At 43.1% G+C, this 14,449-nt stretch overlaps 1 protein-coding gene across 1 annotated transcript in view; it reads right to left on the bottom strand.

The window, feature by feature from the left end:
* Positions 1-14,449, bottom strand: part of LOC120065843 (transmembrane protein 266-like) — a 40,086-nt gene that overhangs the window by 11,912 nt on the left and 13,725 nt on the right. The window contains exon 3 of the mRNA XM_039016891.1: positions 576-730. Within this exon, the coding sequence (XP_038872819.1) occupies positions 576-730 (155 nt within the window). The remainder of the gene's footprint in view (positions 1-575; positions 731-14,449) is intronic.

The raw sequence follows: 14,449 nt of genomic DNA, 5'->3' as shown, positions 1-14,449 counted from the left end.
CCCAACCGTCCCGTCTCTTCAATCTGCCTCCAGGAACTTGTTAAGACTTGAATACGTTAAGATACATCCATATTGACCTGTAACCCATATAGCCCTACCATCGTTCATAGAGCTTGTGACACCACAGAGGTGGGGACTCCTGACCGTAACCCATGACAGATGAGGACACCCACTTCTCCAGAGCAAGATGATGCAGATGAGGTCATCTCCATATGCTATGGGTCACAGTGGCATTAGACCACCTGTCACTGTTTACTGAGGAATACTAATGATGCTGATATTATAGGGGAGAGGTCACAGCCCCAGGTCCTGGACCTGTCACTGTCACTGCGTAATAATAGGTACTGTATTATACAACAGGCCTAGCGCCAACATTAGCTACATTCCTAATAACAGATGTGCATTTTTGTAAATTCCAAATTCCAACATAACACAAATTCCACAGCTGTTTTGTGTGTTTTAACTTCCCTAAGGGTCGAATCACAATTGAAGATATGTGCAAGTAACTCAAATGTTCATGTATCTATAAGCCTAGATCCAGGTTCTAATACAAAGACAGGTCCAGGGTCACTCACATTGCAGAAGCTTGGTGTCGATGAGCAGCTCCAGACACAGCAGCACGACCACCAGGATGACACAAGCCACCAGGAAACAGTTGAAGCCTGCGCTCAGCAGACATACCTGCCATAGGGCTGCCCTCCGCCCACAGCATGGCTTCAGCCAGTTAGACCTGACACCGGGGGGGTGGGGGGGGGGATGCAGAAACAAAGCTGAATGTCATGATATGCAAATCAGAGATGGAAATGTATTCAATTGTATTAGTTCTCTTTGAAACCTCTATGGTGGAGTCGTTGAGAAGTGCTTTCTACCATGTGTTCGACTCCGTTTCAACCAGCAGAAGGCAGCGTTCCAATCAGGCACAAATACATACAAAACACATTCGCACACATTTTTTTTACATCTATTTTATGTCACCTTTATTTAACCAGGTAGGCCAGTTGAGAACAAGTTCTCATTTACAACTGCAACCTGGCCAAGATAGAGCAAAGCAGTGCCACACAAACAACAACACAGAGGTACACATGGAATAAACAAACATACAGTCAATAACACAATAGGAAAAAAAATCTATATACATTGTGTGCAAATGAGGTAAGATTAGGGAGGTAAGGCAATAAATAGGCCGTAATGGTGAAGTAATTACAATTTAGCAATTAAACACTGGAGTGATAGATGTGCAGAAGATGAATGTGCAAGTAGAGATACTGGGGTGCAAAGGAGCAATAAATAAATAAATAAATAACAATATGGGGATGAGGTAGTTAGACGTGCAATTTACAGATGGGCTATGTACAGATGCAGTGATCTGTGAGCTGCTCTGACAGCTGATGCTTAAAGTTAGAGAGGGAGATATGAGTCTCCAGCTTCAGTGATTTTTGCAATTCGTTCCAGTCATTGGCAGCAGAGAACTGGAAGGAAAGGCGGCCAAAGGAGGAATAGGCTTCGGGGGTGACCAGTGACATATATCTGCTGGAGTATGTGCTACGGGTGGGTGCTGCTATGGTGACCAGTGAGCTGAGATAAGGCGGAGCTTTACCTATCAAAAACTTCTAGATGACCTGGAGCCAGTGGGTTTGGCGACGAATATGAAGCGAGGGCCAGCCAACGAGAGCATAGAGGTCGCAGTGGTGGGTAGTATATGGGGCTTTGGTGACAAAACGGATGGCGCTGTGATAGACTGCATCCAATTTGCTGAGTAGAGTGTTGGAGGCTATTTTGTAAACGACATCGCTGAAGTCAAGGATCGGTAGGATAGTCAGTTTTACGAGGGTATGTTTGGCAGCATGAGTGAAGGATGCTTTGTTGTGAAATAGGAAGCCGATTCTAGATTTGATTTTGGATTGGAGATGTTTAATGTGAGTCTGGAACAATATTTTAAAGTCTAACCAGACACCTAGGTATTTGTAATTGTCCACATATTCTAAGTCAGAACCATCCAGAGTAGATTTAGTTTTACTTGCATTTAAGAGCAGTTGGAGGCCACAGAAGGAGTGTTGTATGGCATTGAAGCTCGTCTGGAGGTTAATTAACACAGTGTCCAAAGAAGGGCCAGAAGTATACAGAATGGTGTCGTCTGCATAGAGGTGGATCAGAGAATCACCAGCAGCAAGAGCGACATCATTGATGTATACAGAGAAGAGAGTCGGCCCGAGAATTGAACCCTGTGGCACCCCCATAGAGACTGCCAGGGGGGCCTGGACAACAGGCCCTCCGATTTGACACACTGAACTCTGTCTGAGAAGTAGTTGGTCAACCAGGCGAGGCAGTCATTTGAGAAACCAAGGCCGTTGAGTCTGCAGATAAGAATGTGGTGATTGACAGAGTCGAAAGCCTTGGCCAGGTCGGTGAATACGGCTGCACAGTATTGTCTCTTATCGATGGCGGTTATGATATTGTTTAGGACCTTGAGCGTGGCTGAGGTGCACCCATAACCAGCTCTGAAACCAGATTGCAAGCGGAGAAGGTACGGTGGGATTCGAAATGTTCAGTAGTCTGTTTGTTAGCTTGGCTTTCGAAGACCTTAGAAAGGCAGGGTAGATTAGATATAGGTCTGTAGCAGTTTGGTTCTAGAGTGTCTCCCCCTTTGAAGAGGGGGATGACCGCGGCTGCTTTCCAATCTTTGGGAATCTCAGACGATACGAAAGAGAGGTTGAACAGGCTAGTAATAGGGGTTGCAACAACTTCGGAAGATCATTTTAGAAAGAGAGGGTCCAGATTTTCTAGCCCGGCTGATTTGTAGGGGTCCAGATTTTGCAACTCTTTCAGAACATCAGCTATCTGGATTTGGGTGAAGGAGAAATGGGGGAGGTTTGGGCAAGTTGCTGTGGGGGGTGCAGGGCTGTTGACCAGGGTATGGGTAGCCAGGTGGAAAGCATGGCCAGCCGTAGAAAAATGCTTATTGAAATTCTCAATTATTGTGGATTTATTGGTGGTGACAGTGTTTTCTATCTTCAGTGCAGTGGGCAGCTGGGAGGAGGTGCTCTTATTCTCCATGGACTTTACAGTTTCCCAGAACTTTTTGCAGTTTGTGCTACAGGATGCAAATTTCTGTTTGAAAAAGCTAGCCTTTGCTTTCCTAACTGTCTGTGTATATTGGTTCTTAACTTCCCTGAAAAGTTGCATATGACAGGGGCTATTCGATGCTAATGCAGTACGCCACAGGATGTTTTTGTGCTGGTCAAGGGCAGTCACACATACTACAGATACTACCGATTTGTGACAAGGTTTGTTGGCCAACACAGAGCTTGTGTTTGCCTTGTGGCACCACTCACCACATGGCCATATTTACTCAGCTTTACGAACAAAATGTATTGGCACTTTCGAGAGCTGAGCAGTATGTTGAAGCTATAAAACTCTAAACATGATGTTGATGTTCATGATCTCTTTAATTAGAGATATAAAGAGAGATATTTCCCAGCCAGATCTCTGTGCTCAGTGTGCCTCATTCCTTTTGGAAGCAGACTCTGTTCTGTTGTGTTGTGTTCCAGCCATCACCATGCTGGCTGTGGGACTGTTTAGCAGAGAGTATTCTCTCTGCTACTCTCTGCTACCGCAAAGTAAGCGATACTGGTGCACCAAGTCTGGAACCAACAGGACCCTGAACAGCTTCTACCTCCATGCCATAATACTGCTAAATATATAGTTACATAGTTAACCAAATAGCTATCCAGACTATCTGTATTGACCCTTTTTGCACAAACTTTTTTTACTCATCACATTGTTTATTATCTATCTAGTCACTTTATTCCTAGTTATATATACATGTCTCCTTTATTTACCTTGTACTCCTGCACATCGACTCGGTACTGGTACCCTATGTAGGCTCTATTGACAGTAGGCTCCAGTGATCCTCCTCCCTGTACATCGCCATGCATTTTCATGTGTGGACATAAGAGTGGCATTTCCCAGGTGAGCTGGTCGCTTGTCTAGGTACATTGTGTCTGCCTTAAATCCAACCTGTCTCCCCTCTGTGTCCCTCCTACCAGACACTAGGCCTGAGAGAGGCTCCCAGGGATTTACGGTCAATAAATAATGACAGATCTGTGCGAGGCAGACAGACTTTACTTCCCTGTCACTACTCTGTCACCTTTCCCAGAGTGAAGAAATACCATGATCAACATCCGTCTCTAAGCACAAGAGAGGCAGAAAGATTCTACTTCCAGGCTTCAGGACAGAGCAGGCAAACAGACAGAGAGGCAGTTATTTTTGAAGCCACCGGGGCTATGCAAAGAGGGGTAGAGAGAGAAAAGAGAGAGGGTGGGGAGGGAGAGAGAGGTTGGAGCCAGAGAGAGAGAGAGAGAGAGAGTAAGAGTGTCCCAGTGAGAGGAGCCAGTTTGTGGCTACAGCTGGACCTCCGGTGGAGGACTAGATATCCTGTCCACCTGGAGCCAAGGTCCGCAGAGGGCCTGGGGGCTGGAGCAGGGCCATGCTGTGTCAATGAGCACTCCCAGGGGCGAACTGGCACACGCTGCTGCCCACTGCTCCCCTGCCAGTCACTCTGAGCCAAGCCATGCCAACAGATTAGGAGCACAACTCTGGAGGTGACAGGGAATTAGAGGAGGATTCCATGTGATAGTAGAAAAAGACTTTCATTCATTCTATTTATTGGCCAGTAGTTAAAACATTTCTGCCACAGCTATGTGAAAGGGTAGCACAATGACAAAGCACCTTTTTTTTAGGAAACACCTCTGTAAAGTTTTGGATTAAAAAGGCTAATTTGGTTGGTTGGTTTCATAATTCATTTACAGGGCTCCCTCCAGCAAAGAAGGAAAATGTATTAATTTAATAAAATGGTCAAGAAAAACCCTATCTGGAAGGAGTGTAAATGGCCCCCCGACCTCTCGAAGCTCAGAAATTACATTTTGGGGAAATAATTTTAAACCTGGAGCACTGAAGACTTGAATTGAAGTAGTATCAGTGGTAAAACTGAGTGAGAGTGGCTATAGAACAGGCAATAATTCAAGGAGCTCCACACACACACACACACACACACACACACACACACACACACACACACACACACACACACACACACACACACACACACACACACACACAGTATTTGCAAGGAGGAAATGAGAGCTGCAGAGGGGTATGGACCAGAAAGGTTTATAAAGGCATCAGGAGTAAGTTGCAGTAGGTAGTGAAAGTGGGAGCGAGGGGAGATTGAACTGTGGTAAACAGAGGAGGAGGATTAAACCATGGGACTGATCAATACAGCCCAGGAGAGGAGACGAGGTGAGCTGCTGGACATGACATCAGCTGATACAGCCCTCACAACAGACAGAGAGGAGAGATGACAGAGTGGACAGAGATATCACTGTGTGTCAGGGAGCAGGTGTGTGACTGACCAAACTCAGGCACACTGTTGGTGGCCCTTACTCCTGCTCCGCTCCACAGGCTGGGCTGGGCTTGGCTCAGGCCCCTGCTAGTCTTACTGAAAAGAACCTATCAGAAAAATACTGCTTTCAGTTACCGTCAGTCCTAATCGAGCCAAGATTAAAGACAAAGTTAAGGGACCAGGCCTCCTTGTTGTTCTGGTGTGTGTGGAAAAGGGTGTGTGTGCTGTGAGCTCCTGGGACCATGTTAATGGTGGTTACTCACCCCATCTGCCACCATTGTAGCCTGGTCCCAGATCTGTTTAACTGCTTTGGTCATTATCATGCCAAATGTACAATTTATAACTATTTCTTTGGTCGTTGTCATGCCAATTCCTATGCCAACTCATATGTGACACGCCAGCGCAATGGGGGTGGATGACGCTAGTTCCTACTTCCCAGTAAGGCCGTTTTTGCAGACATGCCTTCTTAAACATGTAAACTTTCATGTACCTTAATTACAAACTTGTATGGGAGTTGTAAATATGAATGTTAAATTAGGAGCCTAGTTTAGCCTGAGCTACTGTACATAGGGAGAAAGACATAATCCTTCCTAGCTAGACATGATTGGCTGAGATAATGGAGGGCTTGACCATGCTGACGGTTGGCCACGCGTTTCTTTACACGTTTTTTAAAGAGATGGGTGGGGCTATGACTTAAGAGGGTGTGAACAATGCTGAATGGGCGTAAACAAAGAGGAGCTCTCTAGCACTCAAAATCTTTCCGAGGCATTTTCTCCTACTTGTCTCCTAAGTGGGATATTACAGGTTTTTTCAATTGCTAACAAGAATCGGTCAATACTGAAGCCACTTTTTCAAAACTCTTCACACAGTCTGCATTACCAACATGCATCTTGGCCAAACAGTTAATCTCACCTCCAAAACTCACTCAAACCACCAAAACACTTCATACATGTCTCAAAATAAGCTCGTTCGACCAGAAAACTGGCAACAATTCTCACTCAGAAAGCATACGTTGTCTCTCATAACACACTGACCTGAAAAACACTAACAACAGGGAGCATTACATAAATGATTAACTTTTCTCTTTGAAGTTTGAATGATTTTTCACATAAATCAGTATTTCATTATAGGATAAGAATAACACCTTTTCACTTTATTGACTGTACTAAAGTATATGTAACAAGAATTAATCAGAAACGGAGCAATTGGCTTCAATAGCCTTTATTTTTTCTATATCTTGGCATATAATAATTTACTTGTGAAAAATAAAAAGTTGAAACAAAAAACAAATTCCTGAAATTCCAGGGCTGCAATAATAATTACAAAAAACCCATCAACAACATGTATAGTACACTCATACTGTACAGTACTGTGAGGGGTCTAGTTCTCATCAACATGTATAGTATAATCACTCATACTGTACAGTACTGTGAGGGGTCTAGTTCTCATCAACATGTATAGTATAACACTCATACTGTACAGTACTGTGAGGGTTGTAGTTCTCATCAACATGTATAGTATAACACTCATACTATACAGTACTGTGAGGGTTGTAGTTCTCATCAACATGTATAGTATAATCACTCATACTGTACAGTACTGTGAGGGGTCTAGTTCTCATCAACATGTATAGTATAATCACTCATACTGTACAGTACTGTGAGGGTTGTAGTTCTCATCAACATGTATAGTATAATCACTCATACTGTACAGTACTGTGAGGGTTGTAGTTCTCATCAACATGTATAGTATAATCACTCATACTGTACAGTACTGTGAGGGTTCTAGTTCTCATCAACATGTATAGTATAATCACTCATACTGTACAGTACTGTGAGGGTTCTAGTTCTCATCAACATGTATAGTATAATCACTCATACTATACAGTACTGTGAGGGTTCTAGTTCTCCCTCTCTCCTGCATTTGGCCACAAGTTCTCATCAACATCACATCTTGTGTCTCTGGTGATGCATCTTGGAAAGTATCTTCTGGAATGTCTAATCCAACCCTGGCAGTTTTCAGGAGAAGTGTCTCCACACCCCGCATTCATGGCATCCAGTAAGGACATCTGGTCATGTGGATGATGGTCATAAACCTTCCACCTCCATGCAGAGAAAAACTCCTCTATCGGGTTTAGGAAGGGGGAGTATGGAGGCAGGAATAGTACTGACATCCTGGGATGTGCAGCAAACCAGTCTGTGACTGCAGCAGAGTGGTGGAATGCCACCATATCCCACACAACAACGAAGGTAGGGAAGTGTCTTGCCCCTCTCTCCTTCGCTGGTACAAGTTGATTATGCAGGTCATCCAGAAACAAAATGAGCCTCTCTGTATTGTAGGGGCCAATGAGTGGTTTGTGTAACAGCAAACCATCATTGGACAGTGCTGCACACATTGTAATGTTAGCTCCTCTCTGGCCTGGGACATCCACGGTTGCTCTCTGTCCAATCACATTTCTTCCCCTGCGGCCTGTTTTTGCCAGGTTGAATCCAGCTTCATCCACAAAGATGAATGTATGTGCAGTTTGCCATTTCTCTCAAAGGGTACAGTGTACAACTGCTTCATCCTTATTTTGTGTTTCTCTACGACTCTGGCAATTGTCGTTGTGCTGGCCGGATTCACATTTCCAAAAGTGATATTGTCTGCCAGCACTCGAATTTCCCACAGTTTTATTGCATTGTTGCCAATTACCATGTCAACGATGGCAATTTCCTGCGCATCTGATAATATTCTGCCTCTCCCTCCTGTGGGAGGCAACCTTTGGATCCTACTGAAAAACACAAAACAATCAATATATTTCAAAATGTCAGTACATGTAAAAATGTGGACATACTATATTGTACTGTAATATATAGTTCAATTATCATTGAAGGGTGTTTTGCTGGAAAATTTGTACAACTGTTGAACGCTGCAGATTTGGTTGCACCCTTAAACCGGCCTCTCTCAAAGAGAGACCATGAATTACAACATGGTCAATAATTGTGGCCCTTATCTCATCAGAGACCACCGCTCTTGGTCTTCCTCTCCTTTGTCCTCCGTGCATTCTCCCTCTCCCTGCCACTCTTCTTTCCACACCAACCTGTCTTCCTTGATCCATGTTTCCAAACTAAATAATTCCGAAGCCGTCCTCTTTTGTCTGTTTGGTAACGAGACTAAAACAGGACACTTTGGTAGGCTTTCAGCTGAAATTGCAATCAGCTGTGTTTGGAATGATTAAATATTCTGCTGAGATTTTCTATATGTTTCAATCTGGTGACTGCAGAAATGCACAACATTTGCCATAATTCTGTTTTGAATGTGTTTTTAACAGTTTTGGAAACTGTGTGTTTGCATTTGAAAACGTGCTGCAAATATATAGTTTTGCAGGTGGTGGAGTATGAATGAGAACAGAGTTCATGGATTTCAGAGAATGTGGTCATTGAATGCCTTTTGTGTGAAAGCAATGAAAAATTATTCACAGTTTGGTCCACATACACTTCTGTTTCGCTGACTGTGTGAAGAGTTTTGACAATGAGACTTCAGTTTTGACCAATGCATGTTAGCAATTGAAAAAAACTGTACATTTATCAACTTTTAAAGCAGCATGCTTCCTCCAATTACAGTGTATGTTACACTGTAAAAAGCATTTAGGATTTTTCGACATAAGCCCCCGTTGGGACGGGATGTCACATACGGAGTTGTCATGACTTTTTGTGCAAAGCCACCTCTTGGAATGACACCTTCCTCTGACACTGTGTGTAGCACAGTGAGTCTTCAAACTGTAATGTTTATTCAAATTGTATCTTGTTGGTAGGTTCAGATGTGAAGCTCTCGAAGTCCCCATTGGAGGATGATATGGCTACGGTAGTAACTCTGGAGAGGACAAACGAAGTGGTGACCATGAAGTGTCTCATCTGAATCATCAACTCAGCCAGAAGCTATGAATCTTCTATCAGCCTATCAAGTCAAAGATGAGTGTTGGACGTGTGAGGTAAGTCATTATTTTCTTTTTATTTGCCATTGTAATGAATACTGTAACAAATCTGATATTTTTATGATCACAAACTGCTCTCCCAACAGAGTTCACTTTTTTTGAGCCATTGGTTATTTTGGCTGCCCTTGGACACGATCGCTGCTCTCGGACATAGTCGCTGCCCTCGGACCTGATGACCGGGGTTCGAGTGCTGACGTTACCATTTAGCCCCTCTGAATTGCTGTTAGACTGCCACATGTAGTGGCTCATTTGGATGTGTTTGATGTCTTGAAGCTTGACTTCTCTACGTTTCTCCTACAACTGGGCCTGGAGCTCATTTGGAGATTCTAGCAGGGGAGTGCAGCTACACGTCTACTAATGGGGAAGTATGGATCTCTTCCTAAAAACACGGGCTTCAGCAGGGACACACATGGAGCGATGAGGGAGAAATGGGACACCTGCCCAGCCAGCCTAATCAACTCGACAAATGGCGTGACATGTTGCAGCCAGATCGCCCTCACATTTTAATCTGACGCTGAATCTGACCGACCAACTGTTCTTCAAAGAGAGTCAATGTTTTTTCTGGCCAGCGGTTACAGTTGCTGCACTCAATCATGGTGACAGGGATTTGAGTACCGGCAACAACATTAGCATTTAACCCCTCGTAATGTGTTTTTTTTGTTGTTGAAATGTTTTAGTCTTTACAACAAGGGTGTGTGCATGTCTTGAATGAGCTGTGTTTGCAATGTATTCCTTTTTTTTCTTGGAAGAGGAAGCATGTTTAAAGAGTTTTTCTATTGATTTATTTTTACAGAGTGACTTTGGTTAGCACTGTCTACTATATTTTAAGCATACTGCCTGTGGTTTCAGTATTGCTGTCACGACCGCCGTCTAGGTGGAAATGACCGGACCAAGGTACAGCGTGGTGAGCGTATATTTCTTTTATTTTAGAATGTCGCCAACAAAACAAGAAACAAAGAAACGACCGTGAAGCTTACTAGGGCTATAGTGCCACTAACAAAGTCAACTACCCACAAACACCAAAGGAAAAAAAGGCTGCCTAAGTATGATTCCCAATCAGAGACAACGATAGACAGTTGTCCCTGATTGAGAACCATACCCGGCCAAAACATAGAAATACAAAACATAGAAATAAAGAAACTAGAATGCCCCCCTAGTCACACCCTGGCCTAACCAAAATACGGCCAGGGTGTGACAATTGCTTTCATGGTGTAGCTTTTGTTGTTCAGTGCAGTCAGAATAGACTTTTCCCACATTTTGTTAAGTTACAGCCTTATCCTAAAATTGATAAATAAATCAGCCATCTACACACAATACCCCAGAATGACAAAGCAAAAACAGGTTTTTAGAAATGTTTGTTTTTCCATTTATTAAAAATAAACTGAAATATTACATTTACATAAATCAGACCCTTTACTCAGTACTTTGTTGAAGCACCTTTGGCAGCGATTACAGCCTCGAGTCTTCTTTGGTATGACGCTACAAGCTTGGCACACCTGTATTTGGGGAGTTTCTCCCATTCTTCTCTGCAGATCCACTCAAGCTCTGCCAGATTGGATGGGAAGCGTGGCTGCACAGCTATTTTCAGGTCTCTCCAGAGATGTTCGATTGAGTTCATGTCCGAACTTAGCTGGGCCACTCAAGGACATTCATAGACATATCCTGAAGCCATTCCTGCGTTGTCTTGGCTGTGTACTTAGGGTCGTTGTCCTGTTGGAAGGTGAACCTTCGCCGCAGTCTGAGGCCCTGAGTGCACTGGAGCAGGTTTTCATCAAGGATCTCTGTGTTCTATGCTCTGTTCATCTTTCCCTCATTCCTGACTAGTCTCCCAGTCCATGCTGCTGAAAAACATCCCCACAGCATGATGCTGCTACCACCATGCTTCACCGTAGGGATGGTGCCAGATTTCATCCAGATGTGATGCTTGGCATTCAAGCCAAAGAGTTCAATCTTGGTTTCATCAGACCAGAGAATCTTGTTTCTCATGGTCTGAGAGTCCTTTAGGTGCCTTTTGGCAAACACCAAGCGGGCTGTCATGTGCCTTTTACTGAGGAGTGGCTTCCATCTGGCCACTCTACTATAAAGGCCTGATCGGTAGAGTGCTGCAGAGATGGCTGTTCTTCTGGAAGGTTCTCCCATCTCCACAGAGGAACTTTGGAGCTTTTTCAGAGTGAGCATCGGGTTCTTGGTCACCTCCCTGACCAAGGCCCTTCTCCCCAGATTGCTCAGTTCGGCCAGGCAGCCAGCCAGCTCTAGGAGAGTCTATGTGTGTCCAAACTTCTTCCATTTCAGAATAATCGAGGCCACTGTGTTCTTAAGGACCTTCATTGCTGTAGAATTGTTTTGGTACCCTTCCCCAGATCTGTGCCTCGACACAATCCTGTCTCGGAGCTCTACGCACAATTCCTTCGACCTCATGGCTTGGTTTTTGCTCTGACATACACTGTCAACTGTGGGACCTTATGTAGAAAGGTGTGTGCCTTTCCAAATCATGTCCAATCAATTGAATTTACCACAGGTGGACTCCAATCAAGTTGTAGAAACATCTCAAGGAGGATCAATGGAAACAGGATGCACCTGAGCTCAATTTCGAGTCTCATAGAAAATGGTCTGAATTCTTATGTAAATAAGGTATTTCTGTTTTTCATTTCATTTTTAATACATTTGCAAACATTTCTAAACCTGTTTTCACTTTGTCATTATGGGGTATTCTATGGACATAGATGAGGAACATATTTTATTTAATCAATTTTAGAATAATGCTGTAATGTAACAAAATGTGGAAAAAGTCAAGGGGTCTGAACACTTTCTGAATGCACTGTATGTAGCAGCTGTCTTCTATTCTGTACTGCCTGTAGTCTCATGGTTATTGATGAGTATGATTGTTGGCCCCGCTGCCACTAACTCCATGTTACTCTTTTCTGATTCATTCCCACTGCATGAGGGGCTCTGAGCCCCTCTAGGTAGCAACCTGCCTGCGTCAGCCCCTCCCTGCCTGGCTTGGTGCCTGGCCTGTCCAACCCCAGGCCCCCAGTCCTGCTCTGCCTGTGACCCTGCCCAGCTGCTGGATCTTTGCTGCCCCAATCGTACCTGCTTCTTGTCCAGTCTCCAAGATCTGTGTCTCCAGTACCAAGATGACATTTACCATCTACAGATCACACACTCTTTTGTTTCTGAGAATTTTCCTGCACAGTAGGAAATGTAAACTTGTAGTGTAATCGAGTTTTAAAAACGCTTCTAAAGTTAAACATCTCCACTTTCAAACATCATGACTTGATTTGCCTTAACAAAAAAATGTAGCAACCTCTACAACGATGTCCATTACCTATAATTCACATAATAATTCACATTTCCTGCTGCTGCAGGATTATTTTCCTGCTGTAGCAAACTGGCTCAAATTAAGATCCTACATCTGTACGAACAACTTTAAATGTTAAAACAATTATTTTATTTAGCTTTTCCATCATTACTAAACGTTTACTATGAGGTACGTTGCCTCTTATCTTTTGTGATAACTCACTTTGGTTTACAGGTGTTTTAGCACTGGGCCTATCGTCAGTAAACCTTAAAAGTAACATTTCAAGTAAATTATTAATTGATATACGTATGTTGATAATTAGTGTATTTTCTAGGCACTTGCTCGATTGTCTTATAAAAGAGATCAGGGAGAATTTTCCTGTTTACTCCATATTGGCTTAAATGAGATTCTGGTTTTTCGCTTTCCTCTGAAAAACATTGTAACATTAAATATTGTAACATTAAATAAATACTAATAAATACATAATTTCTGTTGCAATTTGTCATTATTGTACTTTTACTAAAGATAGATGACACACTGTAACGGGTTTCGTCCTCGTCTGAAGAGGAGTATGAAATGTCGGACCAATGTGCAGCGTGGTAAGTGTCCATTTTAATTATTATAAAACTGAATACTAAACAATACAAAATAACAAAGTGCAAAATACTGAACCCCCCCCGAAACAGTCCCGTATGGTGAAAACACTAACACAGGAAACAACCACCCACAAAACACAAATGAAAACAGGCTACCTAAATATGGCTCCCAATCAGAGACAACAACTGACACTTGCCTCTGATTGAGAACCATACTAGGCCAAACACATAGAAACAGACAACCTAGACATACAACATAGAATGCCCACCCACATCACACCCTGACCAAACAAAACACAGAAACATACAAAGCAATCTATGGTCAGGGTGTGACACACACATTAGCAGGTTTTTGCATTTGGAAATGTCGAAATGTAACGTTGTATTATAATGCTGTGAAATCACCTTCTGGTGTAAAAAAAACAACTTGGAAATGAAACACAAAAACGACATTTTAAGTGAGAAGTAGACAGGTCTGATGGCGAAAAAGAAAGGACATTGACAAGAGCAGCATTTGGCCTACTTCACCCATGAATGAATGAGGCAACAGTAGACCAACATCCTCACACACTCAGTTTTAAGAAAAGCTCCATTGAAGCCAAAGTGTAAGTATGAAAAGGGCTAAATGGAGAGCTCTGAACCGGGTGTGCTGTGCCAATGTTCTGAAATTGTTCAAAGCTCTTGATTGATGTCTCAATTGCACATTTACACCAGAACCAGTCTGCTCTCTCTGAAAAACTCCAAGGCATTAGGAACCAGACCTATGGCAGCAGTCACACCATTACCGTTGATTCCAAAAAGTAATTCAGTTTGAAAATGGATTGTTGTTCCCTCAATTTTAAAACCTGTAAATATATGGTAATGAGGTAGATGTGAGATATTTCCACCAACAAAGGAAGTGATTGTTAAACCCGTCCAAGCCTGTCTAATACTTCTCCCTCTGTTCTGATAACTTCATGGCTCTATGGGTTCTCCATGTAGAAACTCCAACCAATTCACACCAATCTCCTGAACTCAGCATGCATAGGCAGAGGAAAATGGACTAGCACTGTGAGCCTGCAGCTAACTTTAGTTTGGGGAAGTTCTTTTTTTTGTTGTCTGCAAAGGCTTCTTGCTGTCTTTTCCTGACAAACCCACTACCTATCCAAGCACTTAAAAAAAGGCATTGCTTACAAATCTCA

This window comes from Salvelinus namaycush, chromosome 21, assembly GCF_016432855.1.
Source record: "Salvelinus namaycush isolate Seneca chromosome 21, SaNama_1.0, whole genome shotgun sequence".
NCBI lineage: Eukaryota > Metazoa > Chordata > Actinopteri > Salmoniformes > Salmonidae > Salvelinus > Salvelinus namaycush.
This window is presented reverse-complemented; position numbering and strand designations above follow the sequence as displayed.